The sequence below is a fragment of the Heptranchias perlo genome, chromosome 25, assembly GCF_035084215.1.
Source record: "Heptranchias perlo isolate sHepPer1 chromosome 25, sHepPer1.hap1, whole genome shotgun sequence".
Lineage (NCBI taxonomy): Eukaryota > Metazoa > Chordata > Chondrichthyes > Hexanchiformes > Hexanchidae > Heptranchias > Heptranchias perlo.
In genome coordinates, this window is record NC_090349.1 from 22,130,979 (window position 1) to 22,158,706 (window position 27,728).

The 27,728-nt window shown below is 39.9% G+C and overlaps 1 protein-coding gene across 9 annotated transcripts in view; it reads left to right on the forward strand.

Moving 5' to 3' along the window:
- Positions 1–27,728, forward strand: part of mtmr3 (myotubularin related protein 3) — a 108,908-nt gene that overhangs the window by 19,568 nt on the left and 61,612 nt on the right. For 8 of the 9 annotated variants that reach the window (XM_068005732.1, XM_068005735.1, XM_068005734.1 and 5 more), the window contains exons 2-3: positions 9,529–9,602; positions 18,987–19,061. In XM_068005732.1, coding sequence (XP_067861833.1) covers positions 19,059–19,061 — 3 coding nt within the window. In that variant the 5' untranslated portion in view covers positions 9,529–9,602; positions 18,987–19,058. Of the gene's footprint in view, positions 1–9,528; positions 9,603–18,525; positions 18,611–18,986; positions 19,062–27,728 lie in introns of all 9 variants that reach the window. The other variant, XM_068005733.1, reaches the window with a different exon arrangement.

Here is a 27,728-nt window from a genome sequence, read left to right on the forward strand (position 1 = left end):
TAAAACAAAGACTTTCATTTACAAAGCACCTTATCACTTTTCTCAGAAAATGTCTCAAACTGCTTCAGAATGAACTCATTTTTGCATGCAGCAGTCATTTTGCACATAGCAATGGAATGACCAGTTAAACAGTTGTTGGTGACATTCATTGAGGGAGGAATGTAGGTTAGGACACTGGGAGATTCATTTGCTTCTTCAGATAGTTCAGATGAATGTTAAAGATCCAACGGCACTATCATAGGCAGACAGCCTCGGTTTAACATCTCATCCAAAGGATGACACCTCCAACAATGCCTCACCCCCTTAGTATTTAATCTATGCTGACACAGGATTGAGACTTGAACCCGCAACCTTCTGACTCCAAGGTAAGAGAGTTACCAACTGAATCAAACTGACAGTCAAATGGAGAAAATTCTGCAATTTCATGTAATAAAAGTAGAATTTGACTTATTTGGTCATCAAAAACCAATGGGCATAATTATAAACAGATGGAATTGTGGAATGCAATCCCCAAAATGCTGGTAACGGTTCTGTTATCTCATGTAACAAAAACAGAATTTGATTTCTTCAGTCTCCAAAAACAAGTGATCCTAATAGTAATTGTTTGCTGCTTTTATAAATAACTGTTTCGGAGTCTTTGAATTATTTTATGCAAGTGCTTTTGAATTTTATTGGGTGTGGAAAATGTGGTGTAGAAGCAGATATGCTGTAAATAGATAGCTATTCTGGCACAGAAAAACTTTATCAGAGTTGAAAACATTTAACATTTCAACCTGGTAACTACATATGCCTGAGTATTGTCGCTGCAGAGTGCAGTTCGCAGTTGTAACAGCTAATGGTTATGAATTTGCACTCTTGAGTGTCAGGAGAGAACTCTTGAGCATTCTGATAAATTTAAAATGTTTGAGAGTGCATGTGGAAATCCCTGTTTTCTCAAATTATGGGGGGGACGGCGGCAGGGGAACTGCATAGGTGCAACAAGTGTCCAGGACATCCAATGGATTTAGAACATCAAAAACTGAATGTAAAATTAAATTTTAAATGGTAAGATTTTAAATGGGGCAGAGAAGCACTTTGATGAGCATTTACATTGACCATTAAAAGTGGCAACGTATGTAGATAAGGATATAAAGGCGAACAGAATCCTCGGTTTTGTCCTGAAAGGCATAGAATACAAAAGAATATAAAAGACTTTGGGTGACAGTTGCAAAATTGTGTACAGTTTTGGGCCTCCTTTTATAGGAAGTATATAAAAACTTTGGTAAAGGTTTTTTTGATTCATCGGGATGTTATCAGGAATGACGGTTGAGTATGGGGCGAATGTTATTTAAGTACACTACTTCTGTTTTTTAAAAAAATTGAATTTTTAAAATAAGATAATTGCTATCTTGCATGTTGTGCTCAAAGTAAGGATAGACATAGGTTCAAGTCCAACTCAACTCAATTTTTGAGCTATGACGAGAGAACCTAAAATCAGAGGGAACAATAATACCTAGTCAGTCTCTGGTGCCTCCTGGTGGTGAGCTACAGGAGCATTGGTGGTGGCTTGGAAATAGATGAATTACAATCCTCTGTTTCAGCCATGAAGCAATGGGAATAAAAATACAAAGAAAGCACATTAACCCAAAAATACTCAACGTATTTAGTAGTTTAAATCTGTCTGCTCACGTATGTGAGAACTATATTGAGGCTTAGAATACAGAACATACCACTAATATAAACAACTGCAATTTTCATTTTTAATTGTAGATTTTAAAATGGATCAATAATTTATTGAATAACAGCAAACTGGCCTGATCAGTTACTATGAGATTTGGCTTAATCACTAAAGGAATACTGCATCTCCTCCAAGTGTTCTAGGATCATCCTGGAGAATGACAATCTCAGACTCCTCTTCTCAGTGACCAACCGCCCCCTCCATCAGGTGCAAGGAGCTTGTGGATTTCTTTGTCTCCTAAGATTGAGACAGTCTGTGTGGCCAGTGTCTTTCCCCCTCTCTATTCCCTTCCATTGTCTTTCCCAATCTAGTCCTGATCCTATTACTCTGCATTTTTTCCCCCATTTTTCACCGCCCCCCCCCCCCCCAACCCCTGCGCCACCGTACTGGCTCATTTCCTCCAGGAGACCCATTTCCTGAACTCTCTTCACCCAACCCAACCTCTGCCTACTCAACTACTGTTCCTCGCCCCAATGTGTGGACACCATAAATGGTTCCCTTTGCTCAGGCACAGTTTCTTCCCCCCCATCCCTTTTCAAAATCGACATCACTCCTCCTCAAAAAACTCACCCTTGACCTCTCTCCTTTACAAATACCATCCCATACTAACCTGCCTTTCCTCTCCAAGATCTTAAGCATGTTGTTGCCACCCACCTCTGTGCCCACCTATCCCAAAATTCCCACTCCCTGCTAACTACTGACCTGCCCACAGCACTAAGACTGCCGTAGTCTTGGTCATTAATGGCATGCCCTGTGACTGCAATAGTGATGTACTGTCCTCAGCATTAGATGATGTTAAGCACTCTGTCCTGCGTGTATTTCTTTTGTGGTCCGCCTTTGGGGATCACCTTCAATTGGTTGCACTGCTACCTGTCTTAAGGTTCCATCCATGGCCCGTTCTTCTGTTACATGTTGCCACTTGGAAACATTATCTAAACATAGATGATCAACTTTCATATGTATGCCAACACCCAGCTTTCCTCTGTCATCTCCCTTGATTGCGTATCTACCTCCGCCCTGCTACTTTAGTCTCCACTTTTAAAAAAAAAAGACTCCTCAAACCCCAATTCAGCTAAATCCTCAAGTGCTCAGTCCATCTCTCTTTCCTACATGAAGTGCTGTAGGAAGTTTTATTAAATTATAGGCGCTATTTAAGTGCAGCTTGTTTTATGCAGTATAGTAAATGCTTGGATGTCATGACAGGCAGGTTCAAAAGCTTCCTACCAAACTTTTAATTAAAAGGGATCTTGGGAGCGTGTCCACTTCCATTGATGTAAGCTTGATCTGTTTTCTGACTGGTTGTTTTTAAAATCAATTTGACACTTGGGAAGCAAGCATGCATATCAAGGAGGTACTGTGAAGGTGCACTATGTGTAGTGTTAATTCATGAGGGAGAATTGGACAAAGGGTAAGTGCAGAATAGGACAATTGAGAGATACCAAAGAACCAAGGACACAGTTATGTGCAACAAAGTTGAAAAACTGTAGTCGACAAGTAACCAACGGTTGGCACAACTACATCTCGTTATCATACATATAATCAGTTACAGTGCTTGCACACAACAAGATGTCCTTGAGCTGCAGTTTATTGTGATGTTGCTGTTCAATCATAATGGCATTCCAAAGTTGTTTAACCCTTCGTGCCAAGTGCTCCTGTAGACAAAAAAGCTTGCAGACATCTGCAGTTTCGAAAATTTACTATTTTGGGATTTGGGCGTAGTTTGATGGTGAATTAAATAGTGACGAAGTTGAAAAGAAAACTTGATATAAAAGACAAATACTCTAGAATGCAATTCATCTTTCCAGTGCATTTGGAATAGGGTGATTTGAAATATTAATCATTTTGGAACATTTAGTCAAAGTAACTAAGCAAACTGTACAATAACAAACAATTTTAAAATTCTCAGCCTAGTGTTCAAATTCCTCCATGGCCTCACCCCTCCCAATCTCTGTAACCTCTTCCAGTCCTACAACCCTCTGAGAATTCTGCGTTCCTCCAACTCTGGAATCTTGTGCAACCCCCACTTCCTTCGTCCCACCATTGGAGGCCCTAAGCTCTGGAATTCCATCCCTAACCGCTTTGCCTCTCCGCCTCTCCTCCTTAAGACACTACTTAAAACTTACTTCTTTTAATCAAGCGTTTGGTCACCTGTCCTAATGTCTCCTTTAGTTTGGTGTCAGTTTATGTCTGATTATGCTCCTGTGAAGGGCCTTGGGACGTTTTACTACATTTAAAGGCATTATATAAATGCGAGTTGTTGTTGTTGTTGCAGTGTCTCTTCTTTGGGCAGGAAGGGAAGAAGTGTAAAGCAAGGGGATAAGTTGGCTCAAAGATGATGCCACTGATGGAAATTCAGAAACTAGTCAACCCTCTGTGGCAGACCAAGTAATCTGAAGCCTGAGCCAAGTAGGTTGGCAGCACTCTACGGCACGGTTGATAATTAACCTAGAGGAATAGAAATTCCACTGGGAACTGGGATTCTTCTCACTTGTCTCTGGATAATCCTGTAAGCCAAAGTCCTAACAGGTGGTGTTCCTGGCTAGAGAAACAACTGGAAGCTTGGCAGTGTTGTATGTGTAGGCTACGTGGTTAAACTTCAGTTGTACAGCTACACATTCTTGGAGGTCCCTAAAGTTTTGGCTCTGCCTAACTATACCTAAGTTTTCTGAACTTGGGCAAGTGGGTTATCTCCCTATGGGGAGAACGTGTGCACTCCATATCAGGCAAACATAAACTCTACCTGTGTGGATTTTGCAGAATGTTAAACTTGGTGGGTTTTCAAACATGACACATGGCTCACCAAAAACAATCTGCAGCAAGTTGTTAAAGATTTAAATTTTGTGCGATAAGAAAGCTTTACATGTGCGCTGTGCTGGAAATAAAACTACATTTAACGTGCTGCTCCTCTCCCTGGATACATTTTAGGAAAATAGCTGGAACTCTTCATCAAAAGCAACAAACAAAATCACCTTACTTTTCCAGAAAAAGGCATCTTCTCACTTGCAAAATTTTTGTCTTGGGTTTTAAAGCGTAATTTGGAAAACATTCTGGTGATCAAAAATGACCACTTGCCGAAAATCCATGACCTATCTCCTAATCCCATCTCCCTGACTGGATGTCAACCCAGTTCAACTTAACCATACATAACCTGTGTCTTTTTGGCCCTGAACTGAATTTTGAACTCCACATGAAGTCCATCACCAAGACTACCTACACCTCTGAAACATCATCAACCACCATCTCTACCTTGCTGCCTCTGAAGTCTTTGTCCATGCATTTGTCACCACCAAATTAGACCTTCCTAAAGTCCTTGCTAGCTTCCTTAGTTCCACCTACATGAATTCCAATTCATGCAGAATTCTGCTGTCCGTATCCAATCCAGCACCAGCTCCAGCTCCCACATCAGCTTGGCTCAGTGATCATACTCTTGCCTGTGAGTCAGAAGGTGGTAGTTTCAAGACTTGTAGTCCAGAGACTTGAGTGCATAATCTAGGCTAGTGCAATACTGAGGGAGTGCTGCAGTGTCTGAGGTGCCGTCCTTCTGATGAGACTTTAACTGAGGCCCTGTCTGCCCTCTCAGGTGGACGTAAAAGATCCCATGGTACTGTTCAAAGAAGAGCAGAGGAGTTTTCTCAGTGTCCTGGCCAATATTTATCCCTCAATCAGATTGTCTGGTCATTTATCTCATTGCTGCTCCTCCTTAGGCCTGCCCTGCCTGGACTCTTGTGCGCACGCCCCCCCCCCCCCCCCCCCCCCACTGCACTTACATTGGGTCCAGTCAGCAGCCTCCAACATGCCTGATGTTAACGACTGGACAGACGTTTCCGTCTATTTCTTGGCTGTTTTGTTGATGAAGCCCAACTGTTAGAATTGGCTGGGCCTCCAACCACTGCTCCTTTAGTGGCCGGCCGCTCTGTAGGCTGCTTTCCTGCCCAGGAGTTAAAATTTCTCCTTTGGAGTCAGCTGATTCTGCTTTAATTTTTTTTCTATAGGCTTTGAGCAATCATATGACTATTAGAGTTCAGAGTAGGCAGTGTATTTATATAAAGTACCCAGCAAAGACTATTGCTTTCACTAGTGCAGTGGGGTAAACAATTTTAAAGCAGGTATTTGGAAATGGGTCAGCCTTCAACAGAGCAGGCTTTGTGTTGTCTGAATTGAGCCTACAACTTGATGGAATTCCAGGACAGAGCACCAAAAGTTCATTCAATATTGGAATGAATTTGGAGAAATGGTACAAAGAAACAACCTATTATTCTTCTGTCAGTTGCAGCCAGGTAATTTCTTTCCAAACATTTGTGTGAAAACCAGTGAGCAGTTTTCACTTACCTTAGGTAAATGTGATGCAATGCCACCATACATTTAAAAACAGAAATTTAGATTCATTATTATCAGCATCACATTGTTCATTTAATTCGTGCAAGTTTAGTTGCACAAATTAAATAAACAAGCACGTATTAGCTTTGAACAAATGACAAGCATTTCAATAAATTTGTCTTTGTAGATTAGATAAAGATGGGACGGTTTAAATTCTAGTGATCTGAAGTGAAGTGAACTGAACTGAATTCCTGAGCAATGATTTCTGAACAGGAATTGTAACAACAAACCATGATTAGTGGTTGTATTCTTAGGTTAGGCACCAGGTATGGCTCACAGTCTAGAATTTTGCAGACCACTCGAAACACAGCCCTATATCTGAATTGTTTTAAACTAGACTGATCATTAGATTTCCTGCCCTTTCCCCTGTAATGACAAAACTTCCAAGTTTAGATACAGAGCACATTTATAAAATCTTAATAAGATGACCAAATAGCACAAGGTTTATTGCAGTATTGAATTTGAAATATTGAACTTATAAATAGCCTGTCTTTTTTTGTTATTTGCAACAAAGAAAATGAAGGAATTCTGTGTCCAGCAGTTTTGGCTGCTATGGTATATTCAAATCAATTGATTCTGTCAATTTGATTTAAAGAGTGAATTAAACTAGGGTGCTAAATAATTTTTAAAATATAATTTTGAGTACTGTGGTATACTTTTTTTTAAAAAAAACTCTTATTGTCTCCCATTGTCTCATGTATTGGTACTAGATTGGTACATCCTTGATATAGCTGCCAATTATCTTGCGGTAAGTCTTGTGTGACAATGTAAAAATGGGGTCACAGTTTTCTCCACTTTTTTGTTAAATGCTTCACCACTTCAAAATATTGCAGATGATACAGTAAAGACTTTGATACTGTCTCGCATCTATAGGTACAAACCTGCCAGTAAAGGAATTTAGTGATGGAACTTGTACTGCAACCCATTAATTAACACAAAACTAAAAACATAGTTAACGTTTCAGGTCGATGACCCTTCATCAGAACTGGAAGAAGTTGAAGATTAAACAGTTTTTAAGCAAGTACAGAGCCAGGGAAAGGGGGGGAGGAAAGAACAAAAGGGAAGGTCTCTGATAGGGTGGAGGGCCGGAGTGATTAAATGACAAAAGGGATGATGGTGAAAGGCAAGGAGGGTGGTAATGGGACAAGTAAAGAAACAAAAGATGGGTTTGGAGGAGCTGTAAATGGCAACAGCAGAACCATTACCAGCACTTGCTGTCGGGAAAAAATGGGAGCAATGGTTATGATCTGAAGTTATTGAGATATTGAGTCCAGAAGGTTGTAAAGTGTCTAATCGAAAGATCAGGCGCTGTTCCTCGAGCTTCCGTTGAGCTTCATTGGAACGATGTAAGAAGCTGAGGACCAAGAGGTCAGAGTGGGAGTGGGACGGGGAATTAAAATGGCAGGTCAGGGTCACGCTTGCAGACTGAGTGGAGGTGTTCAGCAAAGCGATCACCCAATCTGCGTTTGGTCTCTCCAATGTAGAGGAGACCGCATTGAGAGCAGTGAATACAGTATACTAAATTGAAAGAAGTACAAGTAATTCGCTGTTTCTCCTGGAAGGAGTGTTTGGGGCCCTGGATGGTGGGAAGAGAGGAGGTGAAAGGGCAGGTGTTGCATCTCCTGCGCTCGCATGGGAAGCTGCCGTGGGGAGGAGAGTGGGTGTTGGGGGTGATGAAAGAGTGGACCAGGGTGCCACAGAGGGAGCGGTCCTTTCGGAATGCTGAAAAGGGAGGGGAGGGGAACAAACATTTGTCTTGGCTTCTGGACAAGTAGATAATTTCTCGAATAACATTAAGATATTTGACTTTCTTTATTTAGGGCACAGCACAATGCCTCCTAGACAATGTAATTATTTTCCCTAAGACCTTGCTGTATTTCATTTAATTGAGGGAGGGGGCACGTATGTTTTTTTTTGCTTATCAAGGTGAGGGAATTACTGGGCTGTAACAGATGTGCTCCTTCTTGGTGGGCAGTGTGTCCTATCATTGCTCTAATCTGTCACATCACCAGTGCATCTTCCCCACCATTGTGCCTTCAGTTCCCTGGATCACAGTCTCTGGAGTTCCCTCCTTAACCCAGCTGCCTCGCCACCTCCTCTCCTTAAAACCCCCCTCTTCTACCAAGCTTTGGTCACCCCATCTAATCATTTGTTTGGCTTGGCATCCATTTTTGTTTTGGCTCTGTCAAGCATCTTGAAACATTTTTTCCATGTTAAACACACTTTGTAAATGGTTCTTGTTTGTGTAAATCTGAGGGTCTTGAAGGAAGTTGGGGAAGAAATAGCCAAGGCTTTGCGTATAATTTTCCATGATGTGGAGATGCCGGTGATGGACTGGGGTTGACAATTGTAAACAATTTTACAACACCAAGTTATAGTCCAGCAATTTTATTTTAAATTCACAAGCTTTCGGAGGCTTCCTCCTTCCTATTTTCCAACAACGTTTGTTTGCGTATAATTTTCCATGATGTGGAGATGCCGGTGATGGACTGGGGTTGACAATTGTAAACAATTTTACAACACCAAGTTATAGTCCAGCAATTTTATTTTAAATTCACAAGCTTTTGGAGGCTTCCTCCTTCCTATTTTCCAACAACGTTCACCTGAGGAATGAGGAAGGAGGAAGCCTCCGAAAGCTTGTGAATTTAAAATAAAATTGCTGGACTATAACTTGGTGTTGTAAAATTGTTTACAATTATAATTTTCCAAGTTGCTCTAGAAATGAAAATTGGGCCAAAGGACAAGAGAGTGGCAAATGTGACTCCCCTCTGCAAAAAGTGAGATAGGGCTAAGCAAGGATATTATAAACCAGTTAGTTTTCGGTTGTTGATGCACTAGAAACTATTTTACAGGATGAAATTACTAAGCACTTGGAGAAAAATTAGCTAATCAGGGCCAGTCAGCAAGGACTTCTGAAAGGCTAATCGTCTTGACCAACCTTATAGAATTTTTTGAAGAAATAATGGAGAGGATGAATAAAGAAAATGCAATGGATGTGGTTTATATGGATGGTGGAAAAGCATTTGATAAGATACCACATACAAGACTTGTGGCAAAAAGATTCATGGAATTAAGAATAATGTGACTACATGTATAAAGAAATGGGTGGGAGAACAAAGCAAAGAGTGTAAGGAAGTTCCTCTGAATAGAAAGATGTGGTTTTTCATAGAGTCCATGTCAGAGTGCTCTTGATGATCTTGACTTGGCAATTGAGGAAACGATATCAAAATTTGTTGATGACACCAAATTGTATATTTAAAAAGCTTCAGTGATTACAAATTTAGCACACCAACATATACATTCAACCTGTTTGACTGCCATTTTGAGTGTGTTGTGCAAGTACCCTTTTGCTTATGCTCTTGACATTTATTCTACCAGAATACCCTTTAATAGCTTTGAAGGTATTAACGGTAAAAAAAATATTTGTTTTTCAGGTTTCAATGTGACCTGTTCCAAGGAATAAGGTTTTCTGTAGGGAAAAAATCAATCAGACTTCGACTACATTTTGGTGAGTGAATTTTGAACTCAACTATTTTTAAGAGAAAAGTAAAGTTAAAAATTTGACAGTTGAATAAAATTTAAATGTAGTTTAGATCCCATAGTATTTCGTAAGTAGTATATATAATGAGCTGTAATTTTGAACTATTGTTTTGTGGGAAAAGTTCAAGAATCAAAAGGGAAGAATTTCAAAATGCAGATGTAAAACCTATAAGCAATTAACTGTGAGAATCAGCTCCTCTGTTCTGTTTCCCAACTGCAATTTCTCAGCATTTCTACTCCCCCAGCATTTCAGTTGGCTATAGGACTCTACCGATCTACAGGTATGCAGACAGAGCCAAGTCTTGTTGCTAATTGAAATGCACAGGCAGGGAACAGAACAATCAGCTGTGATGCTTCACCGCAAAATTCAGCTGTTTTCTTGGGTTGCCCCTCCCCCTACTATAAATCCCTGCAGAATAAAATTGTATATCATAGTGTATAGGCCTGCTTATGCTCATGGTCTGACTCATGTCTCCAAATATTATATTAGTTGAAAACTATACCGACATATGTTTTTAAGAATTAATATAGTCAATATAACTTCAGTAAGTTTAAAAACTACAGACCCCACCACTTAAAATGTCCAGTTTATAACAGGCAGTCGTTTATATCAGCCCAAAAGGAATAACCATTAACCATTTGTATAAATATCAATATCAAAGTTGCACTTAAATCGTCTTAAGTGCTCCGTTTATTTCGGGCAGAAACAGCTGTGCTTGCTTACCAGTTCGCACCTTGTTAAAGTGCACTGAATGCAAGAATCTTGTTCGATAAGACAAACTGTCTTCAATTTAAGAGGCTGTTCCACAAATAACGTTGAGATCCTTCATTGATATTATTGCCAAGAATAAGGATGATCTCCCAGAGCTACCAAATAGAATTTATAAACAGACAGCTTGGCCAAAACATAACCTCAGACAAGATGAAAATCTTCAGACAAATGGAACAAGTGAATAAACTCAAATCTAGGCTGAACAATTTCAGAAGAAGATGCAAGATGCAGTGATGAACTTAAAAGAAGATTCTACTTAGCTGCTGCCAACTGATAACAGGAAAAGCAAGGAGAAACTCTTCAAACCGAACTCAGATTAAAAGAAAGTACTATCATAGCGCGACCCCTTTATACTGGCCATCACGTATAGCGGGCAAATCGCGTTCGTACCAACGTACCTGCAATAAGCGGTGAGGCCTGAATTTGATGTTACTGGGGGAGTGTGATAAGTACTTAGATAGGTATGTGCCCCAAAGAGTTCATTATTTTAAAATTTCATTTGTGTATTGTCTTTGTTTATAGCCCTTCTCAATATCCATTTCAGACAGCAGTTTGTCGAGTCAATGTGCTGGATTGAGGAATCCTGTTCCACTCCACAGCATATGGATAAATATTGACTGGCTCGTCTTGCAGGCACAGACAGATTAGGATCTAGGTTTTTGGGTCTTTTTTTCCCTACCATGTGATGGAGCTCACCAAAGATGGCAATTCTTTCATCTTTCCTTCCATTCTCTTCTTTCTTTCTCTCTCTAACTTCCTCTTTCTCTCTTCCTCTCAAATGTACAACTAACACCTCACTGAATATCATGTTCTCTATTCGGCAGTGAGATGGATCAGAGTTGAATATATTTTTACCTTTTATTATATAGCTGCAATACAGGGGTGACATTGAAGAGCTACTGTCACCCTAAAGATCCTCTTCAAAATTAACAATTACAAAGATTTATCATTAACTCCAACATTTGTTGATATATTGTATTGGCATAGTAAAAGCTGCAAACCAATATTCTTTCAACCCTCCCTTGTTCTTCCCCACACTCTCCCTTTCCTCCCCCTCCCCTATTTGCAACTTGCAGTTTGGTCAACTATGCAGAGCCTGTCTGCAGAAGTGATAAGACCCTATTGACGCTCTGTACAAGCTACACAATGAAAGTAGTATTTATTGTCCAATACAAAGTCGAGGAGAAAGAAGCGCATGGAGAGTTCCTTAAGGGTCAGTTACAAAATTGGTTGTATGTAGTAGCAATATGTTTTCCTGTTACCTACAAGAAGTTGGTTAGCTGTGAGAGCATCCTTTTGTTTTGAGATTTATGAAAAAAGGTGCAAGCCCAAACTGCCTGAGCAGCTTAGAATTTTGCATGGAGTTAAACTTAGTCTTATGTAAATTCAAGGATCCTCTGATGACCCCTGTGATCTAAAGCTTCTGACTTGGAAAATGAACATGTCGATGCCTTAAGCCTTGGCTGAAAATCCTGAAGTACAAGCCAGAAGTTGATGGTTATCCATACCCCATCTGGCATTAAAATAAGAACAGCACAATTACTTAATCTGAAGTTTATGTCAAAAAATCCCTCGTGGCTCATTTAATCATTTTATCCTTCTGTCCTGCACGAGTTTGAAGTTTATTATAAATGCCACAGTATATATGTTCAAAAGATGTTCTACTGCATAAAGAGAACAATACCAGGAAATGTATAAAGGTTGTTGACCCAAAGAATAGCAGAGAGGGTAATTAATTATTGATACCACTGCATTGAAGTGATAAAGGTAGATTTCTTTAAATAAATGAATGATCCATTCATTCATAATCCTAGTCACAATATTTGCTGATTTTAAATATGTAGAATTAGAGAATACACTAGATTTTGCTTGTGTATGTTTGTTTCATTTGACAAAAGGGACAAGATGAAATTGTGAGGTATTACTCGGACTGGGCGGCTGAGAGAAATTACAACCAAGATTTCTGAAACTTGAGTTGGTGAAAGAAAGTTGGGTATAAGAAAGTGATATTGAGCTGGTTCAGCTTTTGACTTCTAGTTTCAAATGCTCGGGCTTTTAAACCATGTACCTTTTTTTCTCACCTGAGAAATGTCCAAGGGAGCGAGAGTGAAACATTTTTGACGTTCCCCTTAACTAGCTGCATTATTTGCAGATACGTTAGCCTAGATTTTCCAATTGCCATTATTTTAATGTTGTTGGTAACCTATTTAAATGATACTAATGGCATACCATACAAATAATGCTAATTAGAAAATCTAGGCCATTCTAAGTTAACCCAGTGTTTGGAGAAAGAGTTTATTTTCCCCAATTTTCATCTGTTCTTTCCTGAAGATGCAAACTCCTGCTGGGGTACAATTCTATAGGTGTCGGCACCCCTCTGGTACCTTGACCAAGTGCTCATTTCTTCATTTATGAGCTTCAACAGTGAGTACTGACAGGCTATTAGACTATGACAGCAATTGTAGTTGAGCTCAATCTTGTCTTCACCTGATATGCACAGCAGTTGGGGGGGTGGGGGAGAGTCGCTGGATAGCAAACAAAAGGAGGTACCCTGGTTGATTTTTTAATTATTATTCAGCACCTTGTCCAAGGGGCACTGAGGCCTTAGCTGCTGCCCTGGCTGAGCTCAGCTAATTCTGCACAGACCAGGGATTCAATCTGTGACTTTCTGACCATTGTGGTTAAATACTAGACCATCTGGTGTATTTATTCACTAAGCCATTTGGGATGCTGCTGTTTATCCCCCCCCCCACCCCCAAGAACTGTGCAAGCTCTAGAGAGATTTGGGATTTCTTGACATTGATGTGGAGTGGAAAATATTCTTCCTATGATTAGGACGGAAATTAACTAAAAGTCATTGGTGAACCAGATCAAACAAACATGACTTCTGGCTTTTAAAATGTTATTATTTGAAATGGCCTGATTTTCAGGCAATTTCTATTTTTCACTTATTTTCCCTAAAATAAACCGTAACACATGTCAACAGGAGTTCTGTAATAGCTGAGAATTTCAGAATACCTTCAACAATAATTTGGTCGTCACCTGCTTTGAAAGCTAAAGCTAACATTTTTGAGGCAAATTTCTGGATTGTGGAATTTATTTCAAAAGCTGCACACTGCAGCTTGTCAGATAACATATCCATGCGGAATTGTTGATTTTAGATTGGTACAAATACAAAGGTAAATTTCCTGGCATGGATCCTCGCTTCACTTGAATGCAGAGATCAGCTTGCCCGATTTGCAGCGTTCCTAACTTTTCAGCCTTTAAATCAATGACTAGATAATTGGGCAACAATTCAGTTGCACTGATCTCTTTAGTCCAATTCATGCTCTTGCCGAGTGAGGCTCTGCACCAGGAGCACTGCCTCATTGAATTTACCTAAAGGATCCTTGCACCTGTGATGAAGTCGTACTTAATATTTACATTTTTTTTCCCCCATTTGTGAAGAAATGTTCCCTGCTCACTTCCATCAACTTTGGTCGGATACTGTTTGTCTTAAAGGTGGAGAATGCCCTCGGCAGGACATTCTTGGCAAAACTGCTAAACTGCAATTCAGCCAAATTGATTAAATCATTAGCGAGCCTGTACATAGATTGGTCCATGCTAACTCTGTAACTCCACAGACCAATCAGTTCTCAGTCTAACCAAATAACTTAATAAACCAATCAGATCAATAGCCTGTTTTCAACTATCATGATAGTTTGTCGTTTTCCCCTTATGTTAATCTACCATAGACATTTTATCCATACTGCACAGCCTATATATAGTCTATGCCATCCCAGGTCTGTCTATAATTCCCTCCCCCCACTGCTCCAACTCCTTTCTTCATGGCACACACTGGCACACCAGATCAAACATGACTTATTGGTTTTAAAATATTATTCAAAATAACATACTCTTCAGGATGTTTCTAGTTTCACTCTTTTTTCTCTAAAATAACTTGTACAGTTTGCAAAAAATGTCACGTGTCTGAACTAGCCCAAGCAATGTATTTTCTAGGTAGTTCTACAATGTACTGAATTACTGAACAGTCAAATCACTCCATTCATATCCTCATGAGAAGCTATACTAGAACTTACAATACATGTCGGTCTAACCCACCCAGGGTTTTTTCTGATTTGTTTCCAAGATGTGGGCGATGCTAATAAGGCAGCATTTAATGCTCTTTCCTACTTGCTGTGCAAGGACAGTGAGGGTCTTCTCCTTGCAGTCCTTGTCTTGATCTACTCCCTCGATGGTGTTGGTAGGGAATTCTAGGATTCTGACCCAGCAATGATGGAGGAATGGGGGTAGATGTCCAAATCAGGATGGTGTGTGACTTGGTCGCGATGGTGTTCTCACAGCATTGTTGCTCTTATCCTTCTTGGTAGTAGAGATTGCATGAGAGAGAGGTGCTGTCACTGTAACTGTAAGGGCTCATGGAGTTGGGGGTAACATATTAGCATGGATAGAGGATTGGTTAACTGACAGAAAACAGAGACTAGGGATAAACGGGTCATTTTCAGGTAGGCAGGCTGTAACTAGTGGGGTACCGCAAGGATCAATTCTTGGGCCTCAGCTATTTAAAATCTATATTAATGACTTGGATGAAGGGACCGAGTGTGATGTATCCAAGTTTGCTGATACAAAGCTAGGTGGGAAAGTAAGATGTGAGGAGGACACAGAGTCTGCAAAGTGATATAGACAAGCTAGTGGGCAAGAAGATGGCAGATGGAATATAATGTCGGGAAATGTGAAGTTAATCACTTTGGTAGGAAGAATAGAAAAACAGAATATTTTTTAAATGGTGAGAAACTATTAAATGTTGGTGTCCATAGAGACTTGGGTGTCCTGGTACAAGAAACACAAAAAGTTAGGATGCAGGTACAGCAGGCAGTTAGGAAAGCAAATGGCATGTTGGCCTTTATTCCAAGAGGATTGGAGTACAAGAGTAAGGAAGTCTTACTACAATTGTACAAGGCTTTGGTGAGACCTCACCAGGAGTATTGCATACAGTTTTGGTCTCCTTATCTAAGGAAGGATATACTTGTCTTAGAGGCGGTGCAACGAAGCTTCATTAGATTAATTCCTGGGATGAGAGGGTTGTCCTGTGAGGAGAGGTTGAGTAGAATGGGCCTATACTCTCTGGAGTTTAGAAGAATGAGAGGTGATCTCATTTAAACATATAAGATTCTGAGGGGGGCTTGAAAGGGTAGAGGCTGAGAGGTTGTTTCCCCTGGCTGGAGAGTCTAGAACTAGGGGTCGGCCATTTAAGACTGAGATGAGGAGGAATTTCTTCATTCAGAGGGTTGTGAGTCTTTGGAATTCTCTACCCCAGAGGGCTGTGGATGCTGAGCCATTGAGTACATTCAATGCTGAGATAGATAGATTTTTGGACTCTAGGGAAATCGAGGAATATGGGGACCGGGCAGGAAAGTGGAGTTGAGGTTGAAGATCAGCCATGATCTGTTGAATGGTGGAGCAGGCTCGAGGGGCCGTATGGCCTACTCCTGTTCCTAATTCTTATGTTCTTATGGTCTTAACTTTAGTAATTTGCTGCATTGCATCTTATATATTATACACACTGCAGCCACAGTGCTCCAGTCGGAGAGGGGGTAGATATTGAGTCCATTGGCAGGGGCATTGATCAAGCGAACTGCTCTGTCCTGGATGATGTTGAGTGTTTTAAGTGTCTTTGCAGCTGCACTCATCCAGGCGAGCAGTGAGTATTTCATCACACTCCTGATTTGAGCCTTGTTGACGGTAGAGAAACTTTGACGGGTCAGGAGGTGAACCACTTGTCGCAGAGTACTCAGCCTCTACCTTGCTCTTGTAGCCTTGGTGTTGATATGGCTAGTTCAGTTCAGCGTCTGGTCAGTGGGGACACCTAACATGATGGGGAAATTTGGGATGGTGGTGCCATTGAAGGGGAGATGACTGCGCTTTCGCTTGTTCAAGATGGTAATTACCTGAAACTTATGTAGTTACCAGCCACTTCTCATCCAGGTCCTGCTGTAGGCTGGTATGGACTGCTTTAACATCAGAGAATGCAACTGAACACTTGATTCATCATGGTGGAAGGACAGTCATTGATGAGGCAGCTGAAGATGGCTGGGATGAGATAGCTTCTGTGAAGAACTCCTGCAGTGATGTTCTGAGGCTGTGATGACTGGCCTCCAACAATCACACCCATCTTCCTTTGCATCAGGCATGACTCAAGCCACTGGAGGATTTTACTTTTGACCCCATATTCTTCAGTTTGCTAGAGCTCCTTTGTGCCATACTTGGTAAAATGCTGTTTTGATGCCGAGGACAGCTCCTCTCTCCTCTCCTCTGGCATTCAGCTCTTGCATCTGTGTTCGATCTGGATCAAGACTGTGATGAGGTCCTTAGCAGAGTGGTTCTGTTGGAACTGAACTGAGCGTTGATGAATAGGTTATTGGTGAGAAGATATTGCTTGATGGTACTATTAACAACTCCTTCCATCACATTACTGATTATTGGGAGGAGGCTGATTGGGTGGTAATTGGCTGGGTTAGATTTACCCAGTATTTTGTGGACAGGACATACTAAGAAGTCTTCCATATTGTTGGGTAGATGCCGATGTCATAGCTTTACTGGAACAGCTGCTGCACTCACTCCTTCCCACAAAGATTTGTCCTAAATATTCCAACTCTGCTACCTCCCTTGCAGTAGTTATAGGAGTGGCCGCACTGCTGCCATGTTCCCCACCCCAACAATGCTCTCCTCGTTCCAAGCCTACATAACAATAGCCACTTCACTTCAAAGTAATTCATTGTCAATGACGTGCTTTGAGATGTGAAGAAGTACTATGTAAATGCAGTTGTCTTTTCTGTCCAAGTCAGAGACCTAGTTGGTGAGTTAAAATGGGTGGACAGCTTCAGGACCATTGGATTAGCTGATCTGGAGTGTTGCAACTACCTTTCTAAAGATTAAAGCAGAGAAGCAGTAGGAACATCAGCTGATTGAGGCCACGTGCCAGCTTGAAACTCATGCTGGCAACCTGCTGTCTCCTGATTCAGACACAAGCAATGCTCCCTGGCTTGCAAATAAGATACCAGCTTTTGCCCACTTTCTTTTCGTCATTAGGTCCTCTTGTGCTCCTTCCCACTCGAGCTTTGTTTCTCAGACTCCATTGCAGTCTAGGTCTCCATTCTCAGTCCCTCTGCACCTACCCAGGGACATATCCCAGTTTCTCATCAGTAAAAAGCAAAATACCACAGATGCTGGAAATTTGAAATAGAAACAGAAAATTGGGGAATACTCAGCAGGTCAAGAACATCTGTGGTTAACATAGGGTTAACCTACTGTTAGAACTCTATCTCATCAGTTCGTTTTGCAGTGGTTCCCAGACTTGCCAGCACTAGTCAGTGACCTCGGGTCTACCACAACATCAACAAAAAGATCACACAACCAGGATATAAGTCTGCTGTTCCAGAACCCCAGCCACCAACTCCCTCCAGACCTTGAGCTTTGCTTCCTCCCAGCCCAGCCTCTAAATCCCAGTTTCTCTTACACCCATGCATGCTACAGGATAAATGCCTCTCTTTCCCCACCTCCAAACCTTGGAATTCATCTGCATGCTCTAACCTTTTAAAAATGTAAAGATACAAATTCAGTAAAAGATGCGTGTGATGCACGTAGACAACCAGAAGCATACAGAGGAGAAAGGAGGCAAATGGAAGAGCCAACTTACAGAAACAAAAAGAGAGAGTCTGAGGCAAATTGAGAGAAAGAGAATGAAAGAAGAGAAACCGGTGCAGAGTATAACAAAATCAGAGAGTGGAAGTAAAACAGATAGACAGTAACAGGAAGAGAGATATCATATTTATTTTTAGTTGCTCAATTAGTATTGAAACTGGAGAGCAACGGGTTGTTTGTTTGTGTTCTACCTGTTTTGATTTCCGTGAGTAGGGTACTACAGTATCATATGTGAAGACTTGATTATTCTTCAGTTTCTGTTATCCACAGGATGAGTGGGGGGTGGGGGGAGCCCTACATTTATGTTAGATAATTGATATTCCACTCTATGATCACATTTTATAGAAAACTTTTATTTAATGAATCAGATTAATGAAGACAGATTACCAATTGTCTTCTCTATGTGATGCTGGTTTAGGGATGGCTTAATAGGTGGCTACAATAGCTTTGTGGGTCCAAGTCACTCTTCCTTGATTGGATGATGGCAGAAAAAATAAACTGAGGTAAGTGCATGAACAAAATTTACTTCAGGAAAAACATTAAATTAATTTTTGAGCTGGAAATTTATAAATACTATTTTACTAGGACATTAGAATTATCCGACAATCGGACAAAGCAGGCATTAAATATGAAATTACTCTCCCAGCAAAAAAAGCATAATTACGAATAACATCTGGAGGATAAACTATACATTTATTTTAAATGAATGATGACTTTAATCTTGCAGGCCATTACACTTGTGCGAGTTGTTTGTATTTTAAAATGTCAAAATCCAAATAATACAATACTTTATAGTAATTTTTTTTTGCCTTTACTTTATCATTGGGGTCTCTCCAAGTAAAGTTGCACAATTAATCTTATTTTAATGTGAATTTTCAGATTTGATCTTGAGTGAGACAGAAGTACAGAGATACTGAGGAATAGTACATAACGTATTACAGTGGAATTGACATGGTGAGTTGGTTACTAGTTTTGTAGTAATGTTTATATAGTGCAGTCTGCTACGCTCAGTACATTCTCCTTGAATTTGTCTTTATCCTTTAGGGACTTTCTGTTCCATGAACAGTTCCTCAGAAATTTTGAACATGATACAAACTATATCCCATCCTAAATAACCCCCATCCCAAAACAGCGGTTTTAAAACTTTGCTTTGGATTTGTTTTTCCTTTTTTCCAATAAAATTAAAAATCTGAAGCATTTGGGTTTTCAACAGACCAACCTGACAGTTTTCCAAAAGCACTGCTCCAATGTCTCTTCCTCCTCTGCTCCTAATCCCAACACTCCCCACCACCACCACCAAGTACAGCTACTGGCTTCTCTCGCGCTCATGTGTTCTCTCTCTCTCTCTCTCTCTCTCCCCTCCCCAAATGTTGTGGCTTTTCTCTCTCTCTCTCTCTCTCTCTCTCTCTCCCTCCCTCCCCCACCCCTAGTGTACTCTGGAGCTCCTGCTGCGATCGATGACATGATACATTGTGAGCAGGGATTATCAATCGCTCAACAATTCCTACCCACAGTGTACAACACCAATCATGGCAGGAGTTAGGAACAACACTTGGGCTGGGAAGGTAGGAACCTGGTCCATGAATGAGACATCAAAGACAGTACCTCAATCAACTTTGAATGTTGAGAGTTTCATCAACAATACATGTTTAAAAAGAAACTGTTAGAATTGGGCATAGCATCATTTTTTTCTCTACTTTTTAAAATACATTTTAATGAGTAAAACAGTGGACTTATCTATGTGGTGAAGCAATTAAAATAGTTAACAAAATGCTGGGATAGTGGAATGTAACTCAAGTAAGGCTATTCTAAGGCTGTGCAGTGCACCTGCCAGTCCACACTTGGAATAGTATGGAATTCTGCTGACCAGTCAAAAGGATGGACAAACATTGGAGAAGGTGCAGAGAACAAGAAGAAGAATTCCAAGTATGAGGATTAAGCTTGAGGAATGTTTTATTTTTTTTTAAAACTCAACCTCTACAGTGTAGAGAGAGAAGATAGTTAAGGGGAACCTTATTGAAGTATATAAAATATTAGTGGTCTTAGATAAAGTACATCCTGAATATTTTAAAATAAGACAGGATGATGGGACCAGAGGCTATAAATGTAAACTACAGAAAAGTAAATTTAGATCACATTCTTCACGTGACTGGTCATTAAAAGTCTGGAATAGTTTACCAGGTAGGATATTATAGAGACGCAATTTAGGCAGGCTCAAAACTCAGGTGGATGGTAGGTTGGCAGACTTAGAATACTGGAAGGACTAGCTTTGGCGAGCCTTGATTTTTCTTATATTCTTGAACACCTATTTTATCATACTGTCCCAATGGAGAATGTACTGTTGAGTTCCCCTTTCAATCTCCTCTGGTGCAAGTGTAGTTAGTGACAAAAGATGAGGAAATCATATGGAGCCAATTAGTTACTGCAGTCATTGAAATTCTAAAACAGTATTTGATTTATCTGAATCGCATTAAACATGGCTGACTCTTTAATGATTTTCTTAGATATTTTCATTGTAAAATAATGCATATAAATGTCGAGCTACAACTATTTCCAGAGGTTCAACTAACTTTAACTGCACAGTAAATAATTCCCATCTGCCAATGTTATGATATAGAAATTAGTTAGTATACCCTATTCTTCTTCCTCCCCTTCCCCTGGAGTTCCTCTTCTCGGTATGTTGAAGCAAATCAAGCGGTCACATTAACCATAATTCTCAGAACTGAAATTCCTTGATTGTTACCCAAGAAATATTAATTTATTTTGCAAAATAGGGAAATCATTCATGCAGGCCCAAACTATATGCTTGCCTCTTGAGAAGCAGAGAATGCAAGATATAGGTTATTATAATTTATAGTGGATACCCATTTTGTTCTCTAAAAGTGCATCTACTGAATTGTACATTAATGAGTTAGAAACTCAGCAAGTGCCCACTCTTCATTCACACATCCTTTACACACTGTAGGATTGATTGCTTCTGGGGAATCCAGATAGTCAGTGCCACAAATAGCCTCCTACTTCTATGTCCTATAAAGACATGGATCCGCACCATATCTCCAGTTTATTTTTCCTGTCAAAAGATCATGTTCACCGCTCTTAGTGTCAAACATTTTTTCTCTAAAGTTGGGATAAAGTCTTCAGTCCCTCAACAAATGTTTTGTATTCCTCTGATTTTTTTTTTTCCCCCCCCCTCTTTTCCCTTCTGGGATCCACTGTCATTGTGTTCTGCTTTTCAGTCTATTTCAGAAGTCTGTGTGGATGTAGAAGATCTGATCTGAAAGCCTAAGTGGTAGTCTTCTCTAAATGCACATAATCATACAATTCCTTCGCTTTACATTGAGGAAAGACCTGTTTTTGTGTTCAAAGGGAACCATATAACTGTCGTAAAGTGCAGGGGTTAATTTTGAGATGGGAAAGAGTTTTCAGTATAAGGAAGCTTATAGTCTTATAAGGCTCCCAAAGCATTGTGCAGAGGAAACCAAATCAAAATTTCAACTGTGCCATTAAAAGCAGAAGTCACATATCCATGTGGGACGATTGTGGCTCTATTTTGCCATAGTAAATAAAATGGGCCAAAAATGATTTTTCTCCCATAGAATGAACCATTCCTTGATGTGCACCCTTGATTCTGCCCATGTCACTATAGGAGAGTTGTGAAAGTGAGCTGAGGGTAACTGGACCGTAAGCTTTTTACTTCCTTCTGGAAGGTAAGCTCTTGGCCTTCATTAGTACCTCCGTCTATATCTTGGTGAAGATTGGGGTTCACTCTGGGGGAGAAAAACCAATGCACAAGCTAGCATCCTACCACTCCATAACATAATGTGTTATACAAGCCCACTGTACATGTATTAAAAAGTTGCTTGAAAGAAGTTATTTGGGGGAAGGATCTTTTGTTTTCCAATTTTTGCTCTTCTCTTGAAGACAGCGATTCCGATTGAGGTATGGTTTTGCAGGCACCAGTACCTCGTCCAAATTGCCATTCTTCATGTGTGAGCCCTTGCAGAAAGTGTCAGCAGACAATTTTATTTAAGGGGGCATCATAACTGAGTATGATCCCGTCCTCCCTCGACATTCATGTGCTTTCCAGCAGAAGTCACTGAACAGCAGTCAGGTGTGGGATTCCTGATTGATTTTTTTTTTTATGACCTACCAAGGGGCCTGAGGCTAATGGTAGCGCCCAACTGCTGCCCTGGCTGAGATCAGCACAGACTGAAAATTGAATCTGCTGTTTTATTACCTTACTACCGGTTTAGTTCTGTACCAGGTGGTGTCTACCCATTGGGCCATTGGGGGAGGATGAAAAATTTTTAAAATGTGCTTCAAGTATCTTAAATATTTTAATAGTGCTCCTTGTCATGTGTATTTTAGAAAGGCTTACATAATTGTGTGTTTGTGCATGTGCATGCACTTCCCAAGATGAGAATTTTAATCTTTTTTTCCCCACTCATTTTCTCAGGTTAGGTACGATCAGGTCACATGCAGAGCAGAGTACCTGCTCTTCTCCAGTAATGTATCTTTACTTGAACTTTGGAAAAACACTTCTTAATTTGTATCAGTGTGCTATTTTCATTTCTTACATCAGTCACCCTATGCCCCTCTGAGCGAGACTGTGAGTTTAGTGACCGTAATGATTTATGGATTGTTTTGTGCTCTGGACTCCTGTCTACTTTGAACTAAGACTGCTCAGAATTGTTAAAGATTCCTACATCTGACCAAGGCTGAGACTTCAATCCCATCATTAGCCTGGGTGAGAATGGGATCCCAGAGTTGAAATGACAGGATTCCACTTTTACTTTGTCACTAAATCCCCAACAGTTATAATGGCACTATTTGCAAATAGAATTCAGTCGATAGTTTGATATGTACACTAAAGCCAGATCACGAAATTGTAAAAGGAGTGTCTGTTGGGAAGACAGTATGCATTTTATTTTAAATCCATGCTCAGCACAGTGTCCATCACTACTACTTTATTTCGTCGTGTTTTTCCATTGTCCACATCATTCCTACGATGGTGCAGGAACACTCAAAGTCACCTTAGTACACAGGACACTGCATTTCAATTTCAATTAAAATATAAAACTCTGATTCATTTTAAAGCTACTTGGCACCTAGGTGATATTTTTGCGATCTTGCATCGAATTTACAGCACAGGAACAGGCCATTCAGACCAACTGGTCTATGCCAGCATTTATGCTCTACACGAGCCTCCTCCCACCCCTCTTCATCTAACCCTATCAATGTAATCTTTCTATTTCTTTCTCCCTCGTATGCTTATCTAGCTTCCTCTTAAATGTAGTTGAGAAGTATTTGCCTCAACTACTTCTTATGGTAGCACGTTCCACATTCTTACCACTCTTTGGGTAAATAAGTTTCTCCTGAATTCCCTATTGGATTTAGTAACGACTATCTTATATTTATGACCTCTAGTTTTGGACTACCCCTCAGCCTTTTTTCTAGAGAAAAGATCCCCAGCCTGTTCAGCCTTTCCTGATAAGCATATCCTCTCAGTTTTGGTATCATCCTTGTAAATCTTTTTTGGATCTTCTCCAATGCCTCTATATCATTTTTATAATATGAGACCAGAACTGTGGTTCTATACAAGTTTAACATAACTTCTCTGCTTTCCCTCTAGAAATGAACCCCAGTGCTTGGTTTGTCTTTTTATGGCCTTATCAACCTGCGTCGCTACATTTAGTGATTTGTGTATCTGTAGCCCTAGATCCCTTTGCCCCTCTACCCCATTTAGACACTTATTATCCAAGCAGTATGTGGCCTCCATACTCTTCCACTCTTCCCACCAAAATGCACCACCTCACATTTATCTGTATTGAAATTCATTTGCCAATTACATGCTCATTCTGCAAGTTTATTAATGCCGTCTTGTATTTTGTCATATTCTCCCTTTGTATTAACTATACCCTCCAATTTGGTGTCGTCCACAAATTTTGAAATTTTACTTCCAATTTCCGAGTCCAAATCGTTAATGTAAATTGTGAACAACAGTGGTCCCAGCACCGATCCCCGTGGAACACCACTTCCCTCCTTTTGCCAGTCTGAGTAGCTACCCTTAACCCTTACTCTCTGTTTTCTGTTTTGTAGCTAGCTTGCTATCTATCCTGCTATCTGTCCCCTGACTCCAAATGCTCTTAGTCATGAGTCTACAATGCGATACCTTGTCGAAGGCCTTTTGAAAATCCAAATATATCACATCTACTGCATTACCCTTGTCTACTCTTTCTGTTACTTCTTCAAAGAATTAAATAAGGTTGGTCAAGCATGACTTTCTCTTTTGAAATCCGTGCTGACTATTCTTTATTATATTTTTGTTTTCTAGATGTTTTTCTATTACGTCTTTGAGTAAAGATGCCATTATCTTCCCTACCACTGACCTTAAGCTAACTGGTCTATAGTTCCCTGGATTTGTTCTATCTCCCTTTGAAAATACAGGAATAACTTTAGCTGTCCGCCAGTCCTCTGACACTATTCTCTTTTCTAATGAATTTATATATATATTTATGTATTAGTGCTAAGAGTATTCCACTAAAAGTTCTGATAAAATATCTAAATAAAAAGTAAAATTTTTAGATTTTACTAACTTTTAAATCATACCTGTGCACAGTTAACACTGAATAGGCTGAAACCTGGTAACCTCCAAGCACTGTTCCTGAAACTGCCACTATTATCTTGCCCACTAGTAAAGAATTATTTTGAATCCTTTATGCTCCCATGCTGTCTCTTTTATGGAAAAATGGAAAGTTCTAGACTGCACACCTCTACAACCACTATAAATAATGCATGTGTCTTGTGAGAAATGTACTTTGTTAGACAGGATGTGTCTTTTTATCTGGAAGCACTCTGAGATTGTGAGGTATTCCTGACTGATGGTGACTGCCCATGCTCATAGAGGATGGTTGAATTTAAATATCAGTCAACCTTGGGCGTCCAGCAATCTTGCTGCAGCTGGTTGACATATTTGAATTTTGCTGTAGTCATTAATATAAACTGTTCTGCAGCATACAATCTGTCACCTTATTCTAATTTGTGTGAACTGCTATTTAGGAATTGTTAAATTCACTATCAATATCCTATTTATTGGTAATTGGGGGTCAAACTGGCCTTAACCTCATTGTCCCTTTACCACTGTCTCAGGAGCAACATAATTATGGGAATACATTCTTTAATAGAAAATCTTTTCCACCTATTTTTTAAAAAAACGCTTGATTCTACATCTGGTGATGAAACGGCACTCTAGTGATTTCTGAACTAAATTATGTAATTTCTATCTCAGCATATAAATGGAATTGTGGCATAATTATACCAACATGCACTGGAAACTTATTTAAATGATGGCATGAATATTTAATAGAAAACTACATCATAGTGCTGAATAGTATGGAATTACCCCTTGCGTCAATGCTGGTGCCAGCACAATAGTGCAAATATAATTTAGCTTTATATTGCTTATGAAAACCAATACATCTTGTGTAGCTTCTACAAAGTTACCTATACTTTTAATTCCATAGTGAAAGTAGAACTTACACAATGAAGTCATGTATTTAGAACAATACCAGTTTAACTTTTGTATGTAGCTGTTGAGGAAATAGGGGATCAAACAATTCCTAGTTAAATATTACACCATCCATTTTTAAAAATTGCTTTGCATGTGCAAAGAGTCAAATAGTTCTCCTTTTGTAAGTTTATTCTTTAAGCTAAATTTTTAATTGTTAAATTTATCTTTTGAAGTTTGCAGTTGAAATACAGTTGGACACCTCTTGAGGAAGATAGAATTATTTTGCTAGCAGAGAAAGCTTCACCCCAGTTCTGGAAGAGCCAGGCAGGGAGGACGCAAGGCCCAGAATTGAAAATGTCCTCGGTTACTACCTTCACATCGGCACCCCAGCAGCCACTCAAGGTCACTGACTGTCTGGTACAGTCAAATTTGGCAGTAAGGGATTCGCAATTGATATTTTGCAGACTTCTGGAACATCCTATTATCTGATAGCTGACTGAGAATGAAAGGGAAGGAAATTCCTTCTATTTGTTGGGGGCTTCCTTAGATTCAGAGTAATAACCTTTAAAAAGACAATTGGAAGATGTCCTCTGGAAATTTCTGGTTTCCCAGACCTTGGAGAAAGTTTCTGTAAGCCAGCTATTTTGTTGTTGCAAGGATGATGGGAGGCTTTAAAACCACCCTGAACAGAAAAGTCTTATTCCCTTTATAAATAAAGTCAAAGATAATACTGCATATAATTCAGGAGATTGGCTAGTAGCTGTACGCTACAATGGCATGGCTTTTCACATCAAGTTTCAATAATTTCACAAAGTTCTTAAGGTTTGATGTGGAAGAGAGTAAACTATTGTCACATTTGGCCTCAAATTACCACTCGGAGTTTTAATAAAATGCCTGTCCATAGTTCCAGGTTTCCTTTGACTAGCAGCTTCATATCTTGCTTAGCTAGATGATTAGCTCATCTCAGCCCCCATTCAAGACATTGCTTTGTGCAGTTGAATAGGTTCTAAGCTCATTTACAGAGCTAGAGTTCCTCAACAGCAAATTTAACAAGAGGCAGAGCAGGATATGCCCATCATAGGTGGCTGGTTTCATACATCCTTGGGCACAATTTCATGACCTCCATCCCATAAAACTCAGAATGGTTTTCTCTCTTTTTCTAAGCATGAGCGAAAATTCAGGTTTAATGCTATTTGCAGATCCTGGGGCTAATGCTGGATATAAAATTCTTTAGTGAACCATTGTAACTGAACCTTTTTTCAGAATGGGCATTAAATAATGATCAGACAGATAGTGATTAATTTGTAATCTGTCACAGTCTGTTTCACTGGTTACTGACGTTTCTCTCGCAGAATGGGCTACCCATCTAAAGGGTTGAAGGACCCATGGTGTGTAGGCCTAGTCTCGTGTCTTTTTATGTAAATGGACTTGCCCTTTAGAGCTAGCCACACTGCTTGCTGCTTTACAACAAAGAAGCCCACCGGAATTATATGGAACAGAGGATTAAAGGGTTTGTACTCGTATTCACCACATGGTGAGTTTCTGGTTTTGCTTGGAAGGGAGAGCACTGAGTGAAGGAAGGCAGTTCCTTACAGAAGAGGAATGTTCCAACAGCACCTAGCAACCAGAAGGAATGATTTTGGAAAAGGCGTGTGAACGGGTAGCCTGCCCTTGTAGCTGGGAAATGGTACTTGGTAATGGTACTCTTCTTATCAACTAGTAAAAGGGGACTGAGGATCCTGTTCAGCATAGTCACATTTCTATTGATATCTTCTGAATACCAGTATTAGTAGTATTCAGCAGAAAGCAATAAAATAATATATTAATAGTAATTCAGCAATGAAAGGATTAATTTAGTATATTATGACAAATTGTCTTGGGAAAAACCTGTTGTTAATGTTGATTTTGTTCATACTGTGAGTTTCCCTGAAGGAATAAGTTCTAAATCCTACATGTTCTGGCAAACCTGCTGGTGTAGAGAGGATGTCTGCATTTGAACAATGAATAAGACCCTAGAAGATAGGTAATCTTTACGTCTTCATAATATAGAAGGAGAGGCCATCGTAAATTGACTGGAAAAACATAAAATGTACTCTTTGGCTAAAAAGGAA